The sequence below is a fragment of the Perca flavescens genome, chromosome 1 (genome assembly GCF_004354835.1).
Source record: "Perca flavescens isolate YP-PL-M2 chromosome 1, PFLA_1.0, whole genome shotgun sequence".
NCBI classification, from domain to species: domain Eukaryota; kingdom Metazoa; phylum Chordata; class Actinopteri; order Perciformes; family Percidae; genus Perca; species Perca flavescens.
This window is the reverse complement of record NC_041331.1, coordinates 7,164,595-7,191,450: the sequence shown is the minus strand read 5'-3', so window position 1 is coordinate 7,191,450 and position 26,856 is coordinate 7,164,595. Positions and strand designations below refer to the sequence as shown.

General features: G+C 42.6%; 1 protein-coding gene across 1 annotated transcript in view; it reads right to left on the bottom strand.

Annotated features, from left to right (window-relative positions):
• LOC114553580 (ADAMTS-like protein 3) overlaps positions 1-26,856 on the bottom strand; it is a 243,131-nt gene that overhangs the window by 18,941 nt on the left and 197,334 nt on the right. The window contains exons 8-12 of the mRNA XM_028574811.1: positions 12,351-12,425; positions 8,313-8,470; positions 3,559-3,670; positions 2,770-2,908; positions 982-1,032 (exon numbers count right to left, since the gene is read on the bottom strand). Coding sequence (XP_028430612.1) covers positions 982-1,032; positions 2,770-2,908; positions 3,559-3,670; positions 8,313-8,470; positions 12,351-12,425 — 535 coding nt within the window. The remainder of the gene's footprint in view (positions 1-981; positions 1,033-2,769; positions 2,909-3,558; positions 3,671-8,312; positions 8,471-12,350; positions 12,426-26,856) is intronic.

Sequence of the window (26,856 nt, the reverse complement as noted above, 5' to 3'; positions counted from 1 at the left end):
TTGTCCTCATGTTTTGTCTGTTTGTCCTGCTTCCTGTTTTATTTTGATAGTCTGGTCTTCTGTCTTGTCATGTCTAGCTTTGCTTTCTGTTCCCACCTTTGTTGATTGTCCTGCCCCGCCCTGATGTGCTTCACCTGTTGTCTCACCTGTTTCTGATTTACCCATCACCTCATGTATTTAGCCTCTGTGTTCCCCTTGTCTTGTGTCAGATCGTTTTTGTGTCAGTACCTGTTTAGTTTGTAGCCATGTCCTTGTGTTTCCTCCCTGCGCCTTGTGTTTGTGCCTGCGTCAGTTTGCTTCTGCCTATGTTTTTCCCGTCAGTTTTGTTTTTGTGAGTTTTGAGTGTGAGTGTCACGGTGACAGTCTGTGTACTGCCGCTTTTTGTTTTTATTAAACCCTCCACATCAATGTTTGCCTGCCTGCCTGCCTGCTCTCTCTGCATTTGGGTCCTCACTCTCCCGCCACACACCACAACACCTTTCCTCTAAGTACATTCTAAATGAGCTACTTTTTAGTAGATTTTTAGTAGAGTAGATTTTTATACCGGTAATTTTACTTGTAAACTTTACTAAGTTCATCAAAGTAATAGTACTTTTACTTAAGTAGAATATTTTTGTATGTCTGTGTGAGATCATCATTTCTCTCTCCTTCACTCTCTGTCTGTCAGCTGCTCGTTGTTCGCCTTCTTCTAAAATATTAGAAACACTATAGCAGAATCAGGAAACCTAATACGTTATAAATGTGGTGCTGCTCCATTATTTCTGAGACCAGAAGTGCCAACAAGTTTCAGATATTCTGTCCAAAAAACAAGCGACCATCTCGATCGCGTGGCGTGTGTTTACAGTGTTTGGTGTGTTTGACAAAGTGCAGTGTTGCATCTCAGCCAACACTCTGTCCACACTGGAAATATGTCAAATGATAAAAAAAATAAATAAAAGACAACAGTAGCTTTTAAAATGAAGGATTGTCATGGTTACTCACCGAGGCAGAGGTTGGAAGTGGTCATATGGCATCACCTCTTTGAATCCGTCACTGGAGGAAACAAAAGATCAAACAACACCGTAAGTTTATGAGACTATAGTCTATATCCACGATGTTCCACTTCGGGGATTTATCTTGTTCTACTGGAAATTCCACCGGATTTCCCTCATTTCAGCCGGATGTCCGTCACCTTCCTCTTTCTTTGTGTTGGCGTTCTAAACTCCGGTGGATTCATGAGGACTATGGTTCAGATCTCTGCAGGGTAAATCAAGACAGCTAGCTAGACTATCTGTCCAATCTGAGTTTTCTGTTGCACGACTAAAACAACTTTTGAACGTACACGTTCCACCAAAACAAGTTCCTTCTCGAGGCTATTTTGCAGAGGCACTGTGGCTCCGTCTTAGCTCTTAGCTCCGCCCATTGTGATTGGTTTAAAGAAATTCCAAAAAAACAGAGCACGTTTTTTTCTCTCATCCAGGAATGCTGTGTGCTAGCCATACCTTTCTCGGCAGCGCTGTGGAGGAAGGTCTGGCAGTGCCAGACTAATGAGACTATGATCTCCAGATTGCAGCCCTAGTCATGAGGTCAGAAGAATCATATATGATATATGAGCATTAATAGCAGTCTGGCCCTCAAGGTTATAATAAAGTGGTAAACGAGTGTCAAGAGAAAAGGCTTTGTGCTGCTGATTTAGCATTCCTCCTCTTTAGCCTAGTGATTAAATCCTCCATCGATCCAGCCCTTCATAAAACAAGCATCGAGCTGAGCTAAGAAGATAATGAGCTATTTCTGAGCTCTGAGCTCTACCCGATCAGATCGATCAAACAAAGCCTGCTGCGTCACAGGCAGAGGGGGAAAGTAACTAATTACAATTATTTGCTACTGAGTATTTTTTTGTGTACTTTTATTTTTTTAAGTATTTTTTTTTAAATCTGTAATTTTTACTGAATGTTAAGTTTGAAGTATTGTACTTTGCTACATTTTAAATCACATGTTACTGAGTAAAAAAGTAACATGTGATTTTTTTTTTAAAGGTTTTTGTTGCTTTTTTTTTGTTTTTTGGCTTTGTGCCCTTAACAAATCGCAAAAGACTGCGATCTAGTTAAATAGGTGTAATAACTTTAGATAAGATATGAAGTGTAAATAGTAACTTTTACTTTGAGAACATTTTTAATGAGCTACTTGTTACTTTTACTTGAGTAGATATTTATACCGTTAATTTTAATTCATCTTAAGTTCCTCAAAGTAATTGTACTTTTACTTAAGTAGAATATTTTCATCCTCTCTGTACTCTTTGAGCCTAATTCTAACTACAGGCTGCTGCATATTGTTATGAGCAGCAGAAAGCTATCACATTAATGTCAATGAGTTCCTTCTGCCAAACACTAATTTAAAATGTATTTTGTCACCATTACAAGGCTTAGGTGAGAATAGTCTGGTGCAACGGAGGTACATCCCAGGCCCTCCCCTTCTGCTATCTACTACAAACTACAACAACCTCCGAGCTAGCAAGCTACACTCTGAAAATGGTGAGTTCTGACAAACATTTAGTTTGTGCAACAAGGCGGGCCTGCTTGGTTCTTTTCGGTGAATGAGTGTAAAGATATACAAAGAATATGTTTACAGCGTTTAACCTTACTATCTAACAGGGACGTGCTAGAATGTGTTCATGCTAGCATTTGCTAAAAAAAGTATTATTTTCAAAGTATATCTTATCGTCTGCAGTAGGCTAGCTAAAAAGTTTTTTTGTGACGTCTCCGTATATGAAAAGCTCGTTATGATCCCTACCTCTCTGGGCAGGGGTCCATGTTGCACTCCTTGAGTTTTGGTGTGGGTTTGGTGTTTTCAGGATAGCTGTTGCAATGGTGCTCAGGCAGGGTCTGGTTGGATCGGATGTCTGTGCACTCTGCAGAGTTCAGCTGGTAGCCTGGGGGAGGAAAGCGTGTAGGTTGCTGTAAAACGTTGCAGATATCAATAGTTCAATGGTCTAATCATTTCAACTGGACTTTAGGCCGTTATATTGTTGGCTAGTTTAATTTATAATAAGACATCATATTTTATAAACTACATGTGTATTGTGTGCAAAAATCTTAATTTGTAAAGCAACTAGTGACTAAAGCTGTCAGGTGAATGTAGTGGAGTAAAAAGTACAATATTTCTCTCTGAAATGTAGCGGAGTAGCCAATAGAGAAATCAGCTGGTAAAGTCAGCTATAAACTTTAGAAATTAAATGATCCATAATCCATTTTATTTGTATGTTACAAACTGCTGGTAAAAATGGCAGAGTTTGAGACGGAGCCTCAACGACCGCCTGAAAGCACGGTAACGTTATATGGTCCCACATTCATATTTAGACGCAACAAATTATATATCCAGCTACAAAAAAGCCTAAAAGTCGGAAGTTAGAACGGAAGTACAAAGAGTCGTTGCTATAGAGATGATACACCGTCTCGTCTCATTGGCAGGTTTTAGAACGCTGCAGACCAGCTTGTTGCAAGATGTTGCAAGTATCAACTCGTCTCATCGCAAATCTTTGGTCTGAACTGAGCTTTAATGTGGACTGACTGATGGTCTCACCTCCTCCACAGCTGACCGAGCAGGGGAAGAAGTCTGTCTCTCTCCACTGGTACCTGATTGGCTGGTAGAAGAGAAACTGGACAACTGTGTCCTTGGATCCTCCGTACTTCATCTGCACAGCATATAGGGTGAATAAAGAACATCAGCATGTTAAAGTAGTGAAATGTAGGGGAGATGATGAAACAGAATAGGAGAGGAAAGTAGAGCAAAGCTGAGCTCAGTAAATTAGAGGATCCCACTAATGAGAATCAAGGGGAAGAGTTAATGCTAAGGAACGCCCTGAAAGCCTTTTCGCGCACTGTGTTACTTTGGCGATCGAGTGGGTACGATCCCCCGGGAGAAGTGCTAACACTTTATCCCACTAAGTCACTGATTTTTGGTGAAACTGGATTATATTTTATGGAGATAAAGGTTTTCTGGTTTTCCCTCTGATATCCTCCAGCTGCTTTGCCTAGACTCTCTTTGATTTACGGAGTTTCCTGATGAACCGAAAGACGGCGAGCTGGTTGGTTGCTGTTCGACGAGTTAGTAATTTTAGCTGGCTTGCTACACTTAAAATCACTGAGTTTTTAAAAGAAAATACTGTTGTGGTTTCGGTATTGTGCTTTGTATTTTGTTCTATTTCTGTCTGGTATTTTGGTCCTATTTTGTCTTATTGTGATTGTGTACTTTTCTGTCTTGTTTGTATTATGTATTCCTGTTGGTTTATTTCTGTTTCATTTTGATTGTCTGGTTTTCTGTCTTGTCTTGTCTAGTTTTACTTCCTGTGTTTTCCCGCCTTTCTTGATTACCCTGCCACTCCTAATGTGTTTCACCTGCTGTGTCACCTGCCCCTCGTTACCTAGTTACCCAGTGTATTTAGTCCTTGTGTTTCCCTTGTCTCTTGTCAGATTGTTTTTTGTCCATTTGTGTTTCCTTCCTGTCTGTTCGTGCCTTTTCAGCGTGTCTAAGCCTGGTGCCTTTACTTTGGATTCTTCCATGTGTTGTTTTGTAAGTTTTCCTTGAGTTTTTTTCCCTGTGTTTTTTCCAGCCTTTGTGCTGCCGTTTTTTGTTCAATAAATCCTTGAGTTTAAACCTTCTGTCGGCCTACCTGCCTTTTCCCTGAATTTTGGTCCTTTAAATCCTGGAAACATAACAAATACATATACTATGAGAATTCACTCACTACAATAAATACATTATTAAACATTAAAAGCAGCTCTAAAAAGGTGGGTTTTGAGATGTGATTTGAACATGGACAGATTGGTACAGTTGCGGATGTGTTTGGGGAGGGAGGGAGGGGGGAGACCATGTATCTCTCCTTGGTCTTATACAAGGTTAATGTTAACTTGTGCATTGTCCCTGTTTAAATAAAATAAATTTATAAAAAAAGTTGGTGAGTTCGGAGGGGGCCTGGTTGTGTTTATCTGTGTGTTTTGCCCCCAACGGTGCCTTCCAGGCAGCGCTGCCTGGAAGGAGCAGAGGCCTGGTTATGGAGGGCTTTGTGAGTGAGTAGAAGGACTATGAATTTTATTCATTGTGGGACAGGGAGCCAGTGGAGATTCTGGAGAACCAGAGTGATGTGGTCACAGGAGCGACAGACTTGCTGTCTGGATGTTAGCAAAGTTTTGGACTTGCTAGCTTTTAATCATAAGTAAGGTAATCATAACAAATGCAGATGTACTGTATATACCAGTTTCCCCCACCAGGCCTAAGCCACTGGCAATTATTTGTATATGTATTTTAAAACGACAGGGGGGCAGCTCAGTTGGAAACTTGGATGTAGTCATAAGACTCCCATAAGATTTCCACTGAATGCAGAACGTCTGCGTATTGGCTCCATGCTCCGCCGTCCGTCAATACCCACTATTTTGTTTCTGTGCTCGACTTCCTGTTCCGCTGCCGTGTGCTAAATAATGAATAATCAGTTGAACAGATTGATATCTGATTTTTAAAGGCCAATGAACTCAAAAGGGAAGTCTGTATTAATGTGACTTGACAGACCTGAAATCCTCCAATTCAACTTTCAGATCATTCTTCTTTTTTCTACTTTGCTTCTGCTGGTTTTCTCCAAAAAAATGCCCACAGCCTATTTATATCTGCCGTGTGCTGAATTGCTGCGGACTTTAATGGAAACCTAATGACTCCGCCGCCGTTACGTAGCTGGTGGAAATTGGGGGTTAGTTAGCTTTTAAACTCTTTTAAATTCTCAATTTTGCGGTTCTGTCCATAATTCTGTTAACAGACAACAGAAACTATTGGGCTCTACATTAATGCTGCCATCAGTCTGGGCCACAGGGCTAAACAACTTTTCTGGGGGAAACCCTGCATGTGTCCATATTTACGACAGCAAGGTATAAATTAATTACAATCAAACTGTTGGGGCACCAAATTGCGGAAAAAAATCAAATGTTATCCAATATTGGTTTATAAAATTCGAAATACAAGTCGGGGTCAAGTCCTGATCCCTGTCCAATATGATTAGCATAATGTTAAAATACATTGTGAAATGCACGGGTAATCACTGTAAAGGTGCTCAAATGAATGTCATGTGATCTCTCCTCCTACTGCTGGCTAGAAGCATTGCAACAAAAATAAACAAAGGAGTGGCTGAACTTTGGCAAGATTTTAAAAGTGTTAAATATCTGACTGGGCAACAGAAGGGATCTGAGAATCAAGTTAAGGTCATAGCCAAACATCACCCTGAAATGTCTGGCTGATGTTTGAGTTGTTCAGTAAGTGAAATAATTACACCTCTTCATTTCAAAAGGGCAAGGAGCTCCCTTAGATTGTTAAATGAGCAATTGCTTTCCAACAGACCCCTGCTCTTCTTTTGATGATGTAAATGGCGTGTAAGTCGTTCATCACAACTTTGAAGATTTGGCTTTGTGGACCAAACTACTGAATGCAAGGGCATAACTTTGGGTTGAACACGGGTTTTGAATTGAGATGTCCACTGTTGAACTAAATATCAAACACTTCATTTCCTGCATGCTGGTGAATTTATCTGCAACAATTTATGTTTCAAATGTCTGTATTTATGCATTTTGTCAGAACACAGCATAGAAAATCTAGGAAATATTGGATAGGATAGAACAACACAATGTAATTCTGCTAAATTAAACATCACATTCATTATTAATTTCACTTGTTTTCATTTTAAACTAATTATATATCCGAATACAATACACATTTTTTATAGGCTCAGTCTGACAACAATTCCAGTGCTGGTTCCATGGTATGAGAATTTTGGATAGTCATCACTGAAACATTAATTGGTCATGTGACAAGGGCTGGGAAGTTTGGCAGGGTACTCTGATTCAATGGAAATCACAATTGTCAGATTGATTGTTTTTGTCATTTTTGTCGACGTTTTTTGGCGTGTTGTCCAACTTTTTTCCCTCGCTTTTTACATCCTTTTTTCTTTGATGGCTAAGTTACTTTTTTGGGGCTTTATGTTGACCAAGCTGTAAGTGAGAAGAGTATATGAGACATGTAGTAATACAGTCAAAGATGTTTGACTTTTTCGATTAAATAAAAACATTAAACTAAACTAAACATGTCTGGCCCTGGATGTGATTCTTATTTTCCAGTGTGGCCCTTAGTGAAACTGAGTTTGACACCGCTGGGTTAGACCTGCCTAAGCCCTGAGGAGATGCTACTTTCAAATCTTGCTAGCTTTTCAACATTTGGTATCGTGGTAGAAAGCTATAAGCGTATTTTCCCAAATACTGACCTATTTTTTTATAAAGGACTCAGTAATTCTATAAAGAATATGAGTAATGCTGTGCCTGAATCCAACAAATCTGAAACTCCAAGAATATAAATGTATTAATTCTGCTATACTGCAGGCAAAAAGGACTATAGCTTTCATATGGAAGAAAATGGAGGCACCTACAATTGGTGCTTGGATCAAGAATGTGGCGGCTTGTTTAACAAAAGTTGTAATGTACTACCTGTTAGTGCAAAACATCAATAAATACATTGTTAAAAGAAGAAAAATATGAGTGATGTAGTTTATAGCAAACATTACTCAAACAGGAGTAAATCTGTTGGGGACTATTTTCAGCTGCACATTTGGTGCTGTGGTGAGTATTTATGGCAGCAAGACGGTGTGTGTGTGTGTGTGTGTGTGTGTGTGTGTGTGTGATTGAGTCAAAATAAACTACATTGTGTGTGTTCATGGTGATGACGGAACGCGTCACCCAGTGCCACAGTGTGGCACGCTGACATTTTTGCACAACAATGGAGCTTTATGGCACAGAGTAAACTACATGTCAGGCTTTGGACACACACACACACACACACACACACACACACACACACACACACACACACAATACTTGTTAGCAGGAATCATTCATTGTTGGTTTGGGCCTTTTCATTTGCTGATAAGAAAATATAGAATATCACCACATCCTTTATAAATGTAGAATGGTGTTAGAATGGGTCACTGCAAAATGCCTTTATCTTCGCAAGACATCTGACTGTGTGGAGGCCCTGTTAGGCTCAAGTGCTTGTCTTCATTAAAACTGCAACATAAACAATACAGTCATTACAAATAGGAAGATTCACTTCTGTTTAAATTCGGCAGGCCTCTCCAGCAGTGATACTAGTGGCACTGGCAACAGCCGCACAATCTAATTAAGAAAAATCAGTGCATTGCTAAATATTAAGCAACAGACTTATTTATGTATGTTGTATATCTCTAATAAAATATGTCCTCCGGGCTGTTTTGCTATAAACCTAAGCCTGTCCTCTTTTCCTTGTTTCACCTTGATAATGTAATCAGCGTTGAGTGGGCCGTGTGTCTTGAGTGTCTGCCGGTCTGTCCCTCTTTGGAAGTCCAGGGAGGTGTTTCCTATCACATAGGAGCCGCTAGACACCAGAGTGGTCTCCTCCTTCCTCCCCTGAAGAGAGACGGCTTCGATAACTGAGGGACAAGGAGCAAGATGGACATTTATTACTGTACAGTAACTTTCAATATTAACTTCATGTTTAAAAGAATCCCTATTATACTCCTTTTTCTGAGTCATGTTTGTACTCTTGGGGTAGAATAGGTTTACATGCTTTGATGTTCAAAAAACACATTATGTTTCACATACTGGCCACTGCTGCAGCTCCTCTGTCTGAAACAGACAGAAAAATAAATGGACACGCTGTACATTTCCACGGAGACCAGTAAAGTCTATTAGAAGCACTTTTCTGGTGATGGCTGAGCCTCCAACTTTGCTTTAAGACGTAGATGTGACGTGAGCAACCTGTCTGAAAGTTGTAAGTCTTCTGGTAGCTGTGAGAAATCTCAATCATTCCAAATCTTGCAGAGACGGAGAGTGTAGGTATATGTAAGGAGATAACATAGGCACAGGCTAATTATTGCTAACTAAAATGCTAGTTAACATTAGTAATTAAACAAAACAGCTAATGTAAGTTGAAACTGCCTGCAAGCTTCTCCTGTACTGTACGGTAATTCCTCGACTATGTGACAGAAAGTCGCGTGGTTGTTAGCCTATTTTTACAAAAAGGCCTGCTACGGAGCCATAACGTGAGGTAATGGAGCCTTTTATACATTGTCGTGTTTCTTTAGAAATAAACAATGGACAAGTAGAGTCTTTAAATGCTTCAGATGTAAAGTTATTCGCTGTCAAAGTGACGCCAAAATGAATAGCAGTCAATGGGATGCTAACAGCGGGTGATGGCTTGATAGCATCAAAATGGCTCCATAGGAGGTACACTTTGTGGACGCTCGCTTACCCCCTTGGAAACACTCTGTCTGAGTTCTTGGCCCAGGCCTTCCTGAAAGGCCCATTCTGCTCTGATTGGTCAGCTGGCCAACTCAGTTGTGATTGGTCAACCAAATTTAAACTAGCCACTGATCAGGCAGGACCAATGGGCAGCACATGGAATGTGGGCGAGGTGTTTCAGGCAGTTGAGTAAAACTGCTGTTTGTGGGAGTGTAATGTTTTATTTGTACTTTATACATCTATTACATACACAAGAACCTATATAACACACTCGATCATGGGAAAAAGTATAATAGTGGCCTCAAACTTCATATTCAAATATTCCTTTTAACATGATGCAAATAAATGCATAAAACATGATGAGCAGACCTTAGGAGGCTTCGGTGTGAAATGTGTTGTAGGCTATGCACCAAAGAAAAGATTTATCTAATAAATTTAAGAGTTATCTAATAAAGAAATAAATATTAACTTCTAACCTTAGGTGTGCTGTGCAGTAAGATTTAAACTACTACAACAGTACATGAAGAAAACAACCGTTCTGCTAGAGGACAACTGAAGTCAAAAATCAATACATCAAGACACGGATGTAGACAGGGGATAATAAGCAAGGAGTAGGATGAAAAAAGTTATACACAATACAGAAAAAAGTGGGTACAGGCCTTTGGCTTGCTCTTCACAATATTATCGTTATTAGAGCAAAGCATTGGTAGCTGCTAATGTCACATAAGTATAAATTCAGGTGTTGATAAGTGCCCACATGCCAGACCGACAGAGGGTAATGTTTACCTTGCACGACAGCTGGATTCTAGGGATATTACGAAATCACTCGAGAATCATGGGTTAACAAATCACACAAAAAACCATCTTCTCAGGCTTTAAGTAAAGCGTTTATGTCTGAACTACCACTGGACCGAAACCAATCAGCATCCTTTGAGGAGCTACTAGCAGCTACAGGCGTGATTTAGGTGTGTGTAGGCCAAGACTGTCACAGTAGTACACAAAAATGGCGGACATGATAGACAGATGGTTCAGCCAATCACCTGCCAGGTATTTTTTTGAAAGTGCCTGCCCTTTTCCAAACAGTTTCTGACAGCAAATGGTAGCCCGGCAGCAAGGTACTGTACTCTGTAATCCATGATGACAATAAGATCACAATACAGTAGCTGTGTTGGTAAACCGTTCCCTATCACGGAAATTGTTGACGATATAGTGCGTTCGCCATTTTGTAGTGGTGTTTGAATTCTCTGCGGTTAATGTCATTCAATATACAGTCCACTATAAAATACCCACAATGCACAGCTAATTTTAGCGTACATATGATGTACCCTTTACTGCAGTATACCACAATGCAACGCGGCCGTGTTTTCCTGGAGGAGGATAAGAAGAAGCAGAAGGACCCGCGAAAACTGAAAAGGAAAAATGGAGCGGGCTTTGGTTTGTTTCAGGGACGAATTAAAAGTATTTTTGTTTCAGTTTGCTTACATGATACTGGGCACGCCCGCCTCCGTCACACAAATATCATCTACTGACGCAACAATGTTTTCAATGAGTGTCCGAAAAATCGTTTGGTCATTCCCTATATAGTTCACTATTTAATAAACACTATAAAGGGAATAGTGAGTGAGTGAATGAGGGAACATCAGATGATGTCTTTAAATATATGTGACAAGATATCTATCATTTTTAAGTTTGGTGCAAGACAAAGCATCAACCATTGCTCATGTTGCATTTTTACTTATTAACCTAATGGTACTATTCTCTTTAAAGACTTTTACCACTTTATAATTAGAACTCTACCACCAAAGCGTTTATTTTCCAAAAAAATAAAATAAAAAAAGTTTTCACAACCTTTTAATTAACAATCCTTCAGCCGTGCTATGTAATGAAAAGAAGTAATTCAAAAATGAAAACAGTCCGTGTGTAAAGAGGGCCCTGTGTTGCGGTGAAAAGATGATTAGGAGAGAAGCTGAAGACAGAGAGTGACCACAGTAAAAGAGAGGAAATCAAAGACACATACACAGCTCAGCTAACCTAGCTCCAAAGTTCATGAATATTCCCCATTGGCAACACTGATCTCCTGGTAGTTTATGAATAATCTGCTATAGTAATTCTTAGGTCACTCCTTGATTCCGAAACATCTGACAGAGAACACATCCAGTAAATCCTGCATCTCTTTGGGGCATTGCGCTGGATGGAACTTGAGTATATTAGCAGGGTTAGGCTTGTTGACATGTGCTGGGTTTATCTGCGTATGTTGCTCTTGCACTCCTTTTAACTGACAGTAAATAGGCCATGGAAAGCTAAAATGACAAAAATGTGCTCTAAATGATGAAAATCACAAGGTTCAGGGTATTTAGGACGTTTTTGTTAATGTATTTCATGTCGAGAATATGGAAGGTTTTAAGGAAAAGTCCTGTTCTCTTCCTTGTTCCATATTACAATCCAGGTTCTAAAGGAATATCATAAACTAATAACCATAGAAATACAATGGATAGAAGGGTCTGTTTGCGTGGTCATTCAAGTACACAACATGATGGTGATTGTTGTTAGTTGTCGTGGTGTCAACACACGTTAATGGGGCCGTAAACTGTATCACAACTCGCTAGTGGCTTAATACATCCATGGCTGGGAGGAGAGCGCCCTGGCCATGGATGTATTATGGGCCAGACACAGCTCAAAGTAGACGTTCTCGGAGCTGCGGAGAACAAGGAGAGACAGTTACCTCCGCGACTTGCCGGAAGTCGGTTTATATCGAAGTTTATACGTTACCATGGCAATGGTTCACATAAAAATAGCTGCTGCTCTGACCATTCTGCTACGTTGATTTGAATGGAAATGGCCTTTCTATCCATTTAATTTCTATGGTAATTACCATTCCGCAAGACACTAAGGTAAAGTTCACAGCTGTAGTTTGTATCGTTTGGTAAAAACGTTGCCATCTAGTTCTAGTTCCTTTCATGTTCACACTGACTTATGACAAACACAATAAGGCAATAAACACTTTCCATAAACATATCCATATCTTTTGAAATTCAAACTCAGAGTATGGACTGAACTGTTGTCACTCACCTATAATATCAGGTCCTTTGGCATTGAGTCTGAGAAAGCGGCTTCCTATCGGCATGTCCAGCACTGTCTTGATAGCTGCAGGCAGACACAAGGTTGGAAAGGTTTCATTTCAACATACGGTACAATACAAAAAATATACAGATGAAGGGCAAATTAAAGGAAAAACCTGCACAACTGGCTGGAGAATCAAACACCTTTAGCATGGGAGATTTTAGAGGATGTTAGACAGCATTCTCCAGTATAGTGAATTTTTGGAATTCGGGAAGAATGGGGCCCTATCCCTCCTGTTAAGTTAACTAATTGATCATTAAAACGGTTATAAAATTGCTTTGGTGAGCTTATATTGAGCGAGTGAGTTGTGGATTAGTGACTTCCGGTTGGCTGAGACTACTGTCACATTTTGAGGAATAGCAGGTTTGGACCCAAAATGCAATCTGGTAAGATGAGGAGTCAAAACATTAAAGATAACAGTATGAGTTTTTTCAGCATGAGTGTGTTTGTGTGCTCTGCATCCGTATTTGTGAGGACCATATGTTCTATCTGCTGTCCACCCTTTTCACAAAGAGGGAAACTGCCAATTTTAGACATTATATTCTATTAGTCTACAAGAACATGTTTCACAAGACATTTAATGACTGTAGTGGGAACTGGGGAAAGTAGTTTGCTAATTTGACTAATCATATAGCTGAAAAAGAGAAACCAAACCAAACTTCCTCTGGGTGTGTGGGGTTTGACACAAGTGGGAGTTCACCTCGCTGACTCAGTCTCTGATAGCGATATTTCACCATTCCCTCTAAGGACTTCATACATCTGGAAATGTTAGAACTATTAAAAGCACTACCAGACTAATTCTAACAATTTAATGCTGTGAGAATTATCACCCAACTCTGCAGTCTCAGATCTCCTGGGCTTTTAAGTGTTTAGCTCATTGTCTGAGTTTTTCTGGCTTTCGACTCTGCTCTCATCAACCTCATTCCAGCAGCAGGCAGCTGTTTTCAGTGAATCAGTACTGATAAACCCACTGTACACGACATGCCCGGCACCCAACAACTATTGTCGCTAGGTGCTGTACCTCCTCCCTGTAGGCCGACTCATCATTGTTGTTGATGAGGCCAACCACAGGTGTGTCGTCTGCAAATGTGATAATGGTATTGGAACTATGTACAGGTGTGCTGTCGAAGGTGAAGAGGGAGTAGAGGAGAGGACTCAGCACACAGCCCTGTGGGACGCCGTTGTTCAGGGTGAGGAAGAGGTTGTCGTTGTCTAACCTAAAGGCCCTGACACACCAAGCAAACGGCCAAGAACTAGTGGCGACGAAAGCAGACAGTGGCGTTGCCTCACGATGCCTTTGTCTTGGCCAACAACTTGCATTTGAACACACTACAAAGACTACAGTCGATGGCCAAGTACCATGTACATTCTGCGCCTGCGTGAGGAGACTTAACTCTCTATACCAGCAGATGGCGGTAATCAAATCATCATTCAAAAAGGGCAACCAGACACAAATGTTGCTACCCACAACAAAACAGCGTTTGCTTGAATCAGCAGCGGCAGAACTGAACGGTGCCTACAGTCCCTCTTCTTCACCCCCACCTGGAAAACCGCAGACACCAGGAGATGGCTAACCCGACTGTCATCCGTTCTCTAAGAAAAGAAGTCTCCCTACGGTGGGGAGCTGAGGGACCAAGCGTTACGGTCTTTATATTCAATTTCACAGTATAGGACATTAGTTTATTAACGTTAGTTTATTTTGTAAGGTGTAGGCATGTAGAAATTGTAAAATAAATGTTTGTGTTGAAATAATATACCCACACAAGTAGTTACGTATCTTGTTGTAAGTTTACCATAATGTGCAAAAATAGATATTCCAATCATGGATGAATGTTGAATGTGTTTTTTATTAAGTTACATTCAAACGTAACTTTTGGCCAGTGTTGACAGCGCTATGTGTATTGGATTGATTAGATGAGACAAAGATGAAAAATTAGAAGAGCCTTCTGTGTGCGCTCTTTCTCACTATTGTTTTTCAATCAGGTTCCTCACACCAACACTGATTGGCCAAAAAAGGCCAAAAAAGGCCAACAAAAGCCAACGCGTTGTGAAGGTGTATGGCACACCGCAAAAACTAGGGCGACGGACGCTCACCGGCCCACCTTGGACCAACGGCCGACCATCTCCTTGGTGTGTCAGGGCCTTAACATACTGAGGTCTGTTGGTTAGGTCCTGTATCCAAATGCAGAGTGAGGTGTTGAGGTCAGTTTGGTGATCAGGTAAAGGGGATGAGGGTGTTGAATGCTGAACTTAGGTCGATGAACAGTCAATGAATACCATTCTGTCCTCTGTACACCTGTTCTGGCGGTAGGCGAATCGGAGGGGGCTCAGTGCGGGTGGCAGGCATGTTTTGAGATGTGCCAGAACTCGCCTCTCAATGTATTGTATTGCTGTTGTTTAATTCATTGCATAAAGAAGCTGTGGTCACAGTAAATATAAGGTTTGCAATGGAGGTGGCTTTGCTTGTGTGTCACTTAAAAGGAAAAAATAACTGGGCTTTTTTCTTGCCTAATGTTGCCTTCACTCTCAACAATCCCTACTGGCATCAGACTTGTAGGAGAAAGCCCAAGCTGACCTATCACAGTTCTTGCTGTGCTTTTGTTGTCCCAATGTCTGTCTCAGTAGTTTTCATTTTACTCAGTCTGTCCCCCATACACCTCTCACTTCCCCCAGGCTCATGCATTTCTCAAGAACTCTCTGGACTTACCATTCCTCATCCATCCACCAGCCAAAGTCACTTAACTCTCTCATTCACGTACACAACTGTTCCCACTTTTCCTCATCAGCCTTGTCAGTACATACACAAGCCCATTTGCCCCAGTCAGTTGCCTGAGAAGTAAATTTCCAGGATAAAGCCTGAGATTGGGGCAGCATGTCTGCTCTGGGTGTGTTGCCATTCTCAAAATCCCTTTGCTACGGGAAACAACAACAACCTCCGAGCTAGCAGGCTACACACTGAAAATGTTTTGAAGAAAATTTGGATGGGGTATCAAGGCAGGCCTGCTTGGTTCTTTCATGGAATGATTGTAAAGATTTACAAAGAATATGTTTATGGCATTTACTCTCTAACTGGGATGTTTTGGGACCGATTGGTGGGATTGCTGTGGATGAAGTACACATGGCGATCCACTGGTTAGAGCAAATGAGGTTTAACCATGTATCCAGCAAATTTTAAAAAGCTCACGTTACTGTATTGTGTGAACAGTTAACTTAATTTTATTTTGCAGAGCCACCGTTGCTGCTTCCGGAGCTTAGTGCAGCCCAAGACGATGGTGATTGGTTTAAAGAAATGCAAACCAATGTATTCTCCTATCCTGGAATGTACCTGTGGAGTAGCCAGACCTCACTCCAAAGCTGTGTGTGAGTGCTTATTTGTTAAAGCTTCAAAAAGTCTACACAGCTTGTTATGCTGCTTTAAAGTGGAAATCCAAATCAATAACTACAGCTTTCATGTATAAGTTTCCAGGTGCTATCACATGTATTTAGTCCTTCAGCTGCATGAGAGAGAAAGCATAGCTTGCGTTTAATTTGAATTGAAGTCCCTTTTATTAAAGAAAAATCTCCTTCACTGTACATCTAGCCAGGCGCGGATCTAGGCAAAGGCATTCTAGGCACATGCCCAGGGCCCATTTGCTACTAGGGTGCCTAGAAAAAGGGAAAAGTAAATAAATAAATAAATAAATAAATGGTTTTGTAGTTTTAAAAATATATGGTAACACTTTATTTTGAAATGCTTGTAATAAGCAGTAATTAACGTTATTAAGACACTTATAAGACCTTATAAGATGCTTATAAACATACAAGTGTTAATTAAAGCACAGTTAATATTTCCATTGTAACCCTTCATCTAAACATGTATAGTTTATTTATATATATATATATATATATATATATATATATATATATATATATATATATACATATTGTTTTAATAAAAACTACAGTAAAATAAAAAACTCCAATTGCAGGAAAATGTGTTTCTTGTTCCGTATGTCAGCTAGCCATAACTGTTACACTACCACTTTTCTGGGATGCTTTCAGGTGCAGCAAAGCGAGAAAAAAAAAGAAAAAATGAAAAAGAAGAGAGAAAACGACAGAGTCTTTAGACAAGTTTTTCTTAGGCCCTTCCAAATAAGCCTAAATTAGATGTATTCAAATACCTAAATAAATACATTAGCATAATAGTTATGTGGCAGTTAAAAGTAATCTTGTTTATTCACCAAATAACAAAATATCCATTTGGAGGGGGCCCGAAAAAAGCATTATGCCTAGTGTAATCTTTTCATTTAATCCGGCTGTGCTCCTAGATTGTTGTTACGGCCCTTGGCTGACTGAAGGGGACCACCACACTCCAGTCACTGCCATCCCTAAATCTGCCTGCTTTACAACTGCACAGCAGCCCCGATCAACCCTGCAGACCTAAATAACATACACATGTGTGCTATTAACGTCAGTAAGGCTTACTAACTAGTCAATCATGTGACTCTTGTTAGGTCACGCTCACAGCATACAGAAACAGCACACCGCTTAACTATTGAAAGTATTTACTGCTGTGGAAGGATTTCTGTTTTCCAGACTGCAAAACACTTCCTGACTCTTCACATTAGAAGTGTTTCTCCTTCCGTGGTTAAGCGAGGAGGTGTAGTAACGAGGCGAGACCTTTATAGGCAAATGGAGTGTTAATTCTATTTTCCACATTTTATGAGAGTTACTTTTCCCCTCTGGCAACAAATGAGCGCGGAGCTCAAACAATTAAGCTGCTCTGGCTGCCAGCCACAGAGCTTTGCCCCCTAACATAATTATGCTTTGGAAACTGCATCTGCACTGTCCAGAATTTATGGGAGCAATGAAATAAATTATAGCAGCAGCCATTTGCATTTTTTTTCTCTGAACTCAAAAATGAAGATTAAATGCACAGCCACAGTGACCTTCAAAAATAAATAAGGGAAATGAAATAGAGATAAACAGTTATGAGCTCATTTTACACGAGCGTGCTGGACCCATTAACTGAAGCTTTAGGGAATACTGTAGCCAATTCATATTACAAATGCAATGATAAATAGTAGTCATGCATAATGGATGGGGAGGAAAAAAGGTCATACTCTGGGTGTCTGTGATGGTAAAGAAACTCACTGACCAAGGTAAGCATAAGTGGTCGTGATTGGTTTCCTGTATCAGCTCTCCTCTTGTCGGACATTAAAGTTGATGCCAAAGCAGAGAGGACACGAGAGACCGAAACTTGACAACCGAAAGGAAAACGAACAGATGAATGTGACAGGTAGAGTATCACTAACCAGAGGACACTTTGACACTTGTTTAAAGATAACTACGGCTTTACAGGTTCCCCATTGGCCTCTGACTCGCATTGCCAGACCTTCCTCCATAGCGCTGCAGATGAAGGTCTGGCTAATCCACACAGCATTCCGGGATTGGGAGAAAAACGTGTTCTGGTTTGTTGCCATTTCTTTAAACCAATTACAATCGTCTTCAATCAATCAATCAAAAATGTATTTATAGAGCACTTTAAAATCCAAAGAGGACACAAAGTGCTGTACAGTAAAACAATAAATGGATACATAAAAGCCCTAAATACAAAACTCACATGACCCATATAATACAAATAAAAACAATAACAAACCATACAATGAACCAATACAATCAATATAGTTTTCAAAGGCCAAAGAATAAAGGTGGGTTTTAAGAAAAGACTTAAAAATAGACAGTGAAGATGCCTGTCTAATGTGCAGAGGTAAATTGTTCAACAATTTCGGAGCTGCTACCGAAAAAGCATGGTTTTAGCTTTCGCTTTGTTTTAGGCACAATTAGGAGCAGTTAATCGGCTGACCTGAGAGAACGGTGGGTCTATAGGGGTGTAGCAGCTCAGAGATGTAAGGAGGGGCAAGGCCATTTTGGCATTTTAAAGCAAATAAAAGAATCTTAAAATGGATCCTTTGATATATAGGCAGCCAATGCAGTGACGATAAAATGGGGGAAATGTGCTCGTATTTACGTGTTCCAGTTAAAAGACGTGCAGCAGGGCTTTGCACCAACTGGAGCCGAGCAATAGAGGACCCACTGACCCCCACGTACAGTACATTACAGTAATCCAGCCGAGTGGTGACAAAGGCGTGGATTACTGTCTCAAAGTGCTGCCTAGAAAGCAATGGCTTTATTTTGGCCAATTGCCTCAAATGAAAAAAACTTGACCTAATCTGTCTGTCCAGCTTAACATCAGGGTCAATTTTACACCCTAGATTAGTGACTGTTGGCTTAATATATTGACTCAAGGAACCCAAAGCACAAGGGGTCCCAGCGGTGCCACCAAAGAAAATCACTTCTGTCTTACTTTCATTAAAACTTAAAAAGTTAAGAGCCATCCAAGCCTTTATGTCATCAAGACACTTAAGTAATGGACCAACAGTTTTATTCTTTTTAAGAGGGACATAGATCTGACTATCATCTGCATAACAGTGAAAAGACATACCATGCTTCCTAAGTATGGAACCAAGCGGAAGTAGATAAAGAGAGAAGAGGGCCTAAAATTGAGCCCTGTGGGACACCACAAGACAGAGGAGCAGAGGAGGACACAAAATCTCCACAGCTGACACAGAAAATTCTACCTTCCAAATAGTACCTGAACCATTTCAGTGCAATGCCCCTGATGCCCACCCACCGCTCCAAACGAGAAATCAGGATTTCATGGTCCACTATGTCAAAAGCAGCAGTCAGATCAAGAAGCATCAGAATAACACAATTCCCAGAGTCAGTAGCTAAAAGAATATCATTAAAAACTTTTAGAAGAGCCGATTCTGTGCTATGTAGGGTTTTAAAACCAGATTGGAAAACTTCAAGAATATTGTGCTCATCCAAGAAGACCATTAATTGACTGCAAACTATCTTTTGAAGGATTTTTGCCATAAAGGATAGTTTAGATATAGGTCTAAAATTTGCCAGATCTGCAGGATCCAGCCCAGGTTTTTTAATTAAAGGTTGCACTACTGTATGTTTCAAAAGTTTAGGGACCACCCCTGAGGAAAGGCTACTATTTAAAACTGCAAGAATAGATGGCCCTATAGTAGGAACAACCTCCTTAAAAAGTCGAGGAGAGATAGTATCATTTGGAGAACCTGAGGACTTCAAATGCCCAACAATCTTCTGTAAGACAGACAAAGTCACAGGTTCAAACTTGTCAAAGACAGCAGAGCAGAGGACAGGGATTGAGGGGTCATAAGCCGAAGGTGAGATTTGAGCCCTAATGGTAGTGACCTTATCAATAAAAAAGTGAAGAAACTTTTCACATACACCATAGAAGGCATCAAAACAGACAGTTAGCGGTACATTGAGAACTGAGTCAATAGTCTTAAATAAAACACGAGGCTTGTTACAATTTGAGAGAATAATTTCAGCGAAATTTTTCCTTTTAGCTTCTTTAAAACTTGTCTAGTAATACCGCCAGCAGTCCCTTAACATTTGCAGAGATACATGTAGTTTATCTTTTTTCCATTTGCGTACAGCCCTGTGGCACTCACTTCTGACAACACGGGTAGAGTCATTTCGCCAGGGTTCAACTTTAGTTTTAGATTGCCTAGATTTCAATGGAGCCACAGAGTCTATGGAGCAGCCGCAGGTTCATCCGATTTATCCCGCGCCAGCTGGGACGAGGAGACCTCCGGAACACCTCATCCTGGCCGACAACAGGTACCAACCAGGCGTCGACAGGGTCCAGCACTCGCCAAGAAACGAGGAGTCAAGGCACCGCTCAATCCCCAGTCAAGGAAAAAGAAGAACGCGCTGAGCAGGCCTTCAGCCTGCGGTAGCGATGTAGAGTCTCAGGGCGGCAAAGGCAAGCAGGTATTCCCAATAGGAACGGGGCCAAAGTTTTATATCCACCATGATCAAACCTTACTAGATCTTTGGCCGAGAAACGAAAATCCAGTAGTGTTTGGCGATTGCAAACCAATATTGAATCAATGTTTTGAACAACAATTGACACGAACAGCACAAACACACACAGCATTGACAGAGAGACGGCGAGCCAAACACACTGGCGCCATCTTTTTTGTCTTGGTCTTTCGGCCGAATGTCCGTCACCTTCCTCTTTCTTTGTGTTGACGTTCTAAACTCCGGTGGATTTATGAGGACTAGGTTTAGCTGCTTCTCAGATCTCTGCAGGGTAAATCCAGACAGCTAGCTAGACTATCCGTTGCACGACTAAAACAACTTTTGAACGAAGACATGTTTCACCAAGACAAGTTCTGGACGGAGCAACGGTGCCTCTGCAAAATAGTATAGCAGCTAACCATAGTCCTCATAAATCCACCGGAGTTCAGAACGTCAACACAAAGAAAGAGGAAGGTGACGGACATCCGGCCGAAAGAGGGACATCCGGCGGAATTTCCGTGGATATAGACTAGTCTATATGTGTGCTAAATAAGTGCTGGCCACAAGTCACACTTCAGGCCACTTCACAGTGCCAACCAGTCTTAGAAACCCACGGTAGGCATTCACATTTCACACAGTAAAAGGGATCTTCAATGTTTGTTAGGCCAAGGACCCCTAACCTGAAAGAGAGACGGATCAGGGACCCCCTTACTACATATATTGTATAAAACTGAGTTGCATATTAAACTAGGCCTACAATAATGTGTAGGAGGGCCTAAAGCCTATGCACCATTTTTTACGGTGCCCTATAATAGTAAGCTATCAAAATAATAGCTTATCAAAATAATAGGTAACACTTTGTTTGAAAGGGTGTTCATAAAACTGATATGACACTGTCATTGTTATGACATCTGTCATGAACATGGAGTCATTTTGAGTGTTCATCCATCCATCCATCCATCTTCGTCCGCTTATCCGGTGTGGGGTCGCGGGGGGAGCAGCTCCAGCAGGGGACCCCAAACTTCCCTTTCCCGAGCAACATTAACCAGCTCCGACTGGGGGATCCCGAGGCGTTCCCAGGCCAGGTTGGAGATATAATCCCTCCACCTAGTCCTGGGTCTTCCCCGAGGCCTCCTCCCAGCTGGACGTGCCTGGAACACCTCCCTAGGGAGGCGCCCAGGGGGCATCCTTACCAGATGCCCGAACCACCTCAACTGGCTCCTTTCGACGCAAAGGAGCAGCGGCTCTACTCCGAGCTCCTCACGGATGAGTGAGCTTCTCACCCTATCTCGAAGGGAGACGCCAGCCACCCTCCTGAGGAAACCCATTTCAGCCGCTTGTACCCTGGATCTCGTTCTTTCGGTCATGACCCAGCCTTCATGACCATAGGTGAGGTAGGAACGAAAACTGACCGGTAGATCGAGAGCTTTGCCTTCTGGCTAAGCTCTCTTTTCGTCACAACGGTGCGATAGATTGAATGCAATACCGCACCCGCTGCGCCGATTCTCCGACCAATCTCCCGCTCCATTGTCCCCTCACTCGCGAACACAACCCCAAGGTACTTGAACTCCTTCACTTGGGGTAAGGACTCATTCCCTACCTGGAGAAGGCATTCCATCGGTTTCCTGCTGAGAACCATGGCCTCAGATTTAGAGGTGCTGATCCTCATCCCAACCGCTTCACACTCGGTTGCGAACCGATCCAGTGAGTGCTGAAGGTCGCAGGCCGATGATGCCATCAGGACCACATCATCTGCAAAGAGCAGCGATGAGATCCCCAGCCCACCAAACTGCAACCCCTCCCCACCCCGACTACGCCTCGATATCCTGTCCATAAATACTACAAACAGGATTGGTGACAAAGCGCAGCCCTGGCGGAGGCCAACCCTCACCTGAAACGAGTCCGACTTACTACCGAGAACCCGGACACAGCTCTCGCTTTGGTTGTACAGAGATTGGATGGCCCTGAGAAGAGACCCCCTCACCCCATACTCCCGCAGCACCTCCCACAGTATCTCCCGGGGACCCGGTCATACGCCTTCTCCAAATCCACAAAACACATGTAGACCCGGTTGGGCATACTCCCAGGCTCCCTCCAGGATCCTTGCGAGAGTGAAGAGCTGGTCCGTTGTTCCACGACCAGGACGGAATCCGCATTGTTCCTCCTCAACCCGAGGTTCGACTATTGGCGAACCCTCCTTTCCAGCACCTTGGAGTAGACTTTACCAGGGAGGCTGAGAAGTGTGATACCCCTATAATTGGCACACACCCTCTGGTCCCCCTTTTTTAAAGGGGAACCACCACCCCAGTCTGCCACTCCTTTGGCACCGTCCCAGACTTCCACGCAATGTTGAAAAGGCGTGTCAACCAGGACAGCCCCTCCACACCCAGAGCCTTGAGCATTTCTGGACGGATCTCATTAATCCCCGGGGCTTTGCCACTGTGGAGTTGTTTGACTACATCAGTGACTTCCGCCTGGGAAATCGACGACAATCCCCCATTATCCTCCAGCTCTGCCTCTAACATAGAGGGCGTATTAGTCGGATTCAGGAGTTCCTCAAAGTGCTCCTTCCACCGCCCTATTACCTCCTCAGTTGAGGTCAACAGTGTCCCATCCTTACTGTACACAGCTTGGATGGTTCCCCGCTTCCCCTCCTGAGGTGGCGAACAGTTTTCCAGAAGCACTTTGGTGCCGACCGAAAAGTCCTTCTCCATGTCTTCTCCAAACTTCTCCCACACCCGCTGCTTTGCCTCTTTCACGGCAGAGGCTGCAGCCCTTCGGGCCCTTCGGTACCCTGCAACTGCCTCCGAGTCCTCCGGGATAACATATCCCGAAAGACTCCTTCTTCAGTCGGACGGCTTCCCTGACCACCGTTGTCCACCACGGTGTTCGTGGGTTACCGCCCCTTGAGGCACCTAAGACCCTAAGACCACAGCTCCTCGCTGCAGCTTCAGCAATGGAAACTTTGAACATTGTCCACTCGGGTTCAATGCCCCCAGCCTCCACAGGGATGCACGAAAAGCTCCGCCGGAGGTGTGAGTTGAAAGTCTGTTGGACAGGGGCCTCCCCAGACGTTCCCAATTTACCCGCACTACACGTTTGGGCTTACCAGGTCTGTCCAGAGTCTTCCCCACCCTCTGACCCAACTCACCACCAGATGGTGATCGGTTGACAGCTCTGCCCCTCTCTTCACCCGAGTGTCCAAAACATACGGCCTCAGATCAGATGAAACGATTATGAAATCGATCATTGACCTTCGGCCTAGGGTGCTCTGGTACCAGGTACACTTATGAGCATCCCTATGTTCGAACATGGTGTTCGTTATAGACAATCCATGACTAGCACAGAAGTCCAACAACAAACAACCACTCTGGTTTAGATCAGGGAGGCCGTTCCTCCCAATCACGCCTCTCAGGTGTCTCCATCATTGCCCACGTGTGCGTTGAAGTCCCCCAGCAGAACAATGGAGTCCCCCACTGGAGCCCCATGCAGGACTCCAGTCAAGGTCTCAAGAAGGCCGAATACTCCGAACTCCTGTTTGGTGCATATGCACAAACAACAGTCAGAGTTTTCCCCCACAACCCGCAGGCGTGGGAGGCGACCCTCTCGTCCACCGGGTAAACTCCAACACAGCGGCGCTCAGCCGGGGCTTGTGAGTATCCCCACACCCGCCCGGCGCCTCACACCCTGGGCAACTCCGGAGAAGAAAAGAGTCCAACCCCTATCCAGGAGTATGGTTCCAGAACCAAGACTGTGCGTGAGAGGTAAGCCCCACCAGATCTAACCGGTGGCGCTCCACCTCCCGCACCAGTTCCGGCTCCTTCCCCCACAGAGAGGTGACGTTCCACGTCCCCAGAGCCAGCGTCTGCTGCCCGGGTCTGGTCCGTCGAGGCCCCTGACCTTCACTGCCACCCATGTGGCATCGCACCCGACCCCAACGGTTCCTCCCACAGGTGGTGGGCCCATGGGATGGAGAGGGAGTTGCCACGTAGCTTGTTCGGGCTGTGCCCGGCGGGCTCCGTGGCAAACCCGCCACCAGGCGCTCGCCGGCGAGCCCACCGTCTGGGCCTGGCTCCAGCAGGGCCCCGGGCTTCCTCCGGGCAGGGTCACTCCATCTCTGCTTAGCTTTTTCATTGGGGTTTTTGAACCATTCTTTGTCTGGCCCCTCACCTGAGACCACTTTGCCTTGGGAGACCCTACCAGGAGCACAAAGCTCCAGACAACACAGCCCTCAGGTTCACAGAGACACACAAACCTCTCCACCACGATAAGGTGATGGTTCACGGAGAGTGTTCATCACTGTTGTCATTAAGTGTCATTCGGTAAATTATGACACTTTTAATGCAAAGTTAGCACTGTCGGAGATGTCTTTGTCATGACAACTTGACTTTAGCGAAGACAACAATCTCTGTGTTATGATAACTTGACATTAAGCAAGACAGTACAACCTGTCCATGTCTTTGTAATGACAACTTGACATTAACCTAGACAACATAACCATGTCATAAATATGTCATGACAGGCCCAATTATCAAACTTTAATCGACTATTTAGCTTCATGTGTAAACATCACATTAAAATGTCCTCAAGAGGTTGGTTTTTACATTTGCTTTCATGAGAGCATTATAATTGTGTCATGCATTTTTTTCCTTGACCTCAAGTAAAGTGAAACAATTTGAACCTGTCATGAAGTTTGATTTCATCATCAAATGCTTATTTGACGGTGTCATTAATAATATCCATAACCTCAACTAAAGTGGAACCATTTGGAATTGTCATTAAGATGTCTTAAAAGTTATAAGACCACTTTGACGACAGTGAATGCAGTAGCCTACCGAGGCGATTTACTGAATTTTGAACAGATAATGTTAGCTTTAGGCTAAAGTAACCGCTAACTGTAGTTAGCTGCCGTTAGCTAGTGAATTCAGTTAGCTGTACAGCTGTTAAATTAGCGGACTCAGCCCAGGGCTGCTAAGACCCAAACCAGGAAAGAAAACCCTCTCGGTAGTGTATTCTCAGCCGAAAAACTGGTCTCCACTGTGGTCCCATCCATTTAGCCGTGGTTACCGACACCAAACGCTCCGTTAACTAATGCCGAGCAAATTTGATGGTGAAGACATATCCCGCCCTACTCTGCCTCTGATTGGACAACCCTTGTATTCTTACCCTAACCAATCACACTCCTAATGCCTAAACCTAACTGATCAAACCTACGAAGGCAACGAGTGGGGAGGGACTTGTCGCTTCGCAGATATTAATTAGCGTTTACAGTAGCCAATAGCTCTGAATGTGCGTTAATCTGGGTTTCCGCCAGGCAGTTTCGGAACGATTCAATCGGATTCAATTAATTCCACCATGCTAGCGCTTTAGCTGAGTCAGCTAAATAATTGGACAGCTGTAACGTTACAGCTAACTGAGCTAACGGCAGCTAACTATAGTTAGCAACAAGTCCAAAACTCAATAAATCACCTCGGTTCTGCATTTACTGTAAAATTAGAATGCGCGATGTGGTTGTATGTCCATTCAGCGCGGACGTGTTTTTCCTTTTAGCCTGTTTGTGTTGGCCCTCTATTTTCTTTTACCTTGTTCCCCTGTAACGGTACTTATGTAAAGCGCCCTTGGGTTTCATGAAATGCGCTATATTAATCTAAGTTATTATTACGTTGGTTGCTACAACAATCTCTTAATGCTTTGCCTCGTGACACAGTGACAGTGATAATGTTACCCGGTTTAGCTCACGATACATCCAAAGTAGGCTAATTTACCGTATGCAACACTTGAAATGCATCTGTAACTTATTCTCTCATTGTAAATTAATGATTTTCTGTCTAAGCAAAACATTCATCGCGACTATATACCTCCCGATAACACTAACTCAGTAATCTACAGTGGCCAATAAAGCACCGGAAAGACCTTTACAACAGCAGGTGTGGTAAAAACACAATCCGTACTTTGGGCCTTGGGACTTGATCCTGCGACCTTGCGGTTCCCTACACCTATATTGCATGTTTTATGTACCAATATTGACACACCCCTTCTGTTCTCTAAATATCCCCACATATTAAAGCCCAGAGAAATATTTACATGCTCACTGGCTGTGATTTTTAATACCAGTGTTTTTCAGGGAATCCCAGGTATATTTATTTCCACTCCCTGAGGCCTGCCAAAACAACTTAATTTGAAACATTTGATACAATACCCCAGCTGGAGAGCCAATAACTCTGGTATGCATATATATATATATATATATATATATATATATGGTGCCAATATGTACTTGATTAACCTGTTAGAACTTGGGGAAATGCTGAGTCCTAGGTACATTTAAACAAAATTCCACCCCAGTGGAAATTGCATTTTCATATTTCCAATGTTGTAAAGCTGTTATTTGTGCTGCTGGAGCCTCCACATATATCAAGCAGTGAAAGTTAAAAAGAGAGGGAATGGGTAGTAAACAAATCTTCTATTCCATATTGACAGACATATGCAGCTGTGTATTTGCTTTTCACATTTTATTCAAAACAAAAAATGCTGAGAAATGAAGGGTTGTGGATTTATTGGTTGGCTTGTTTGT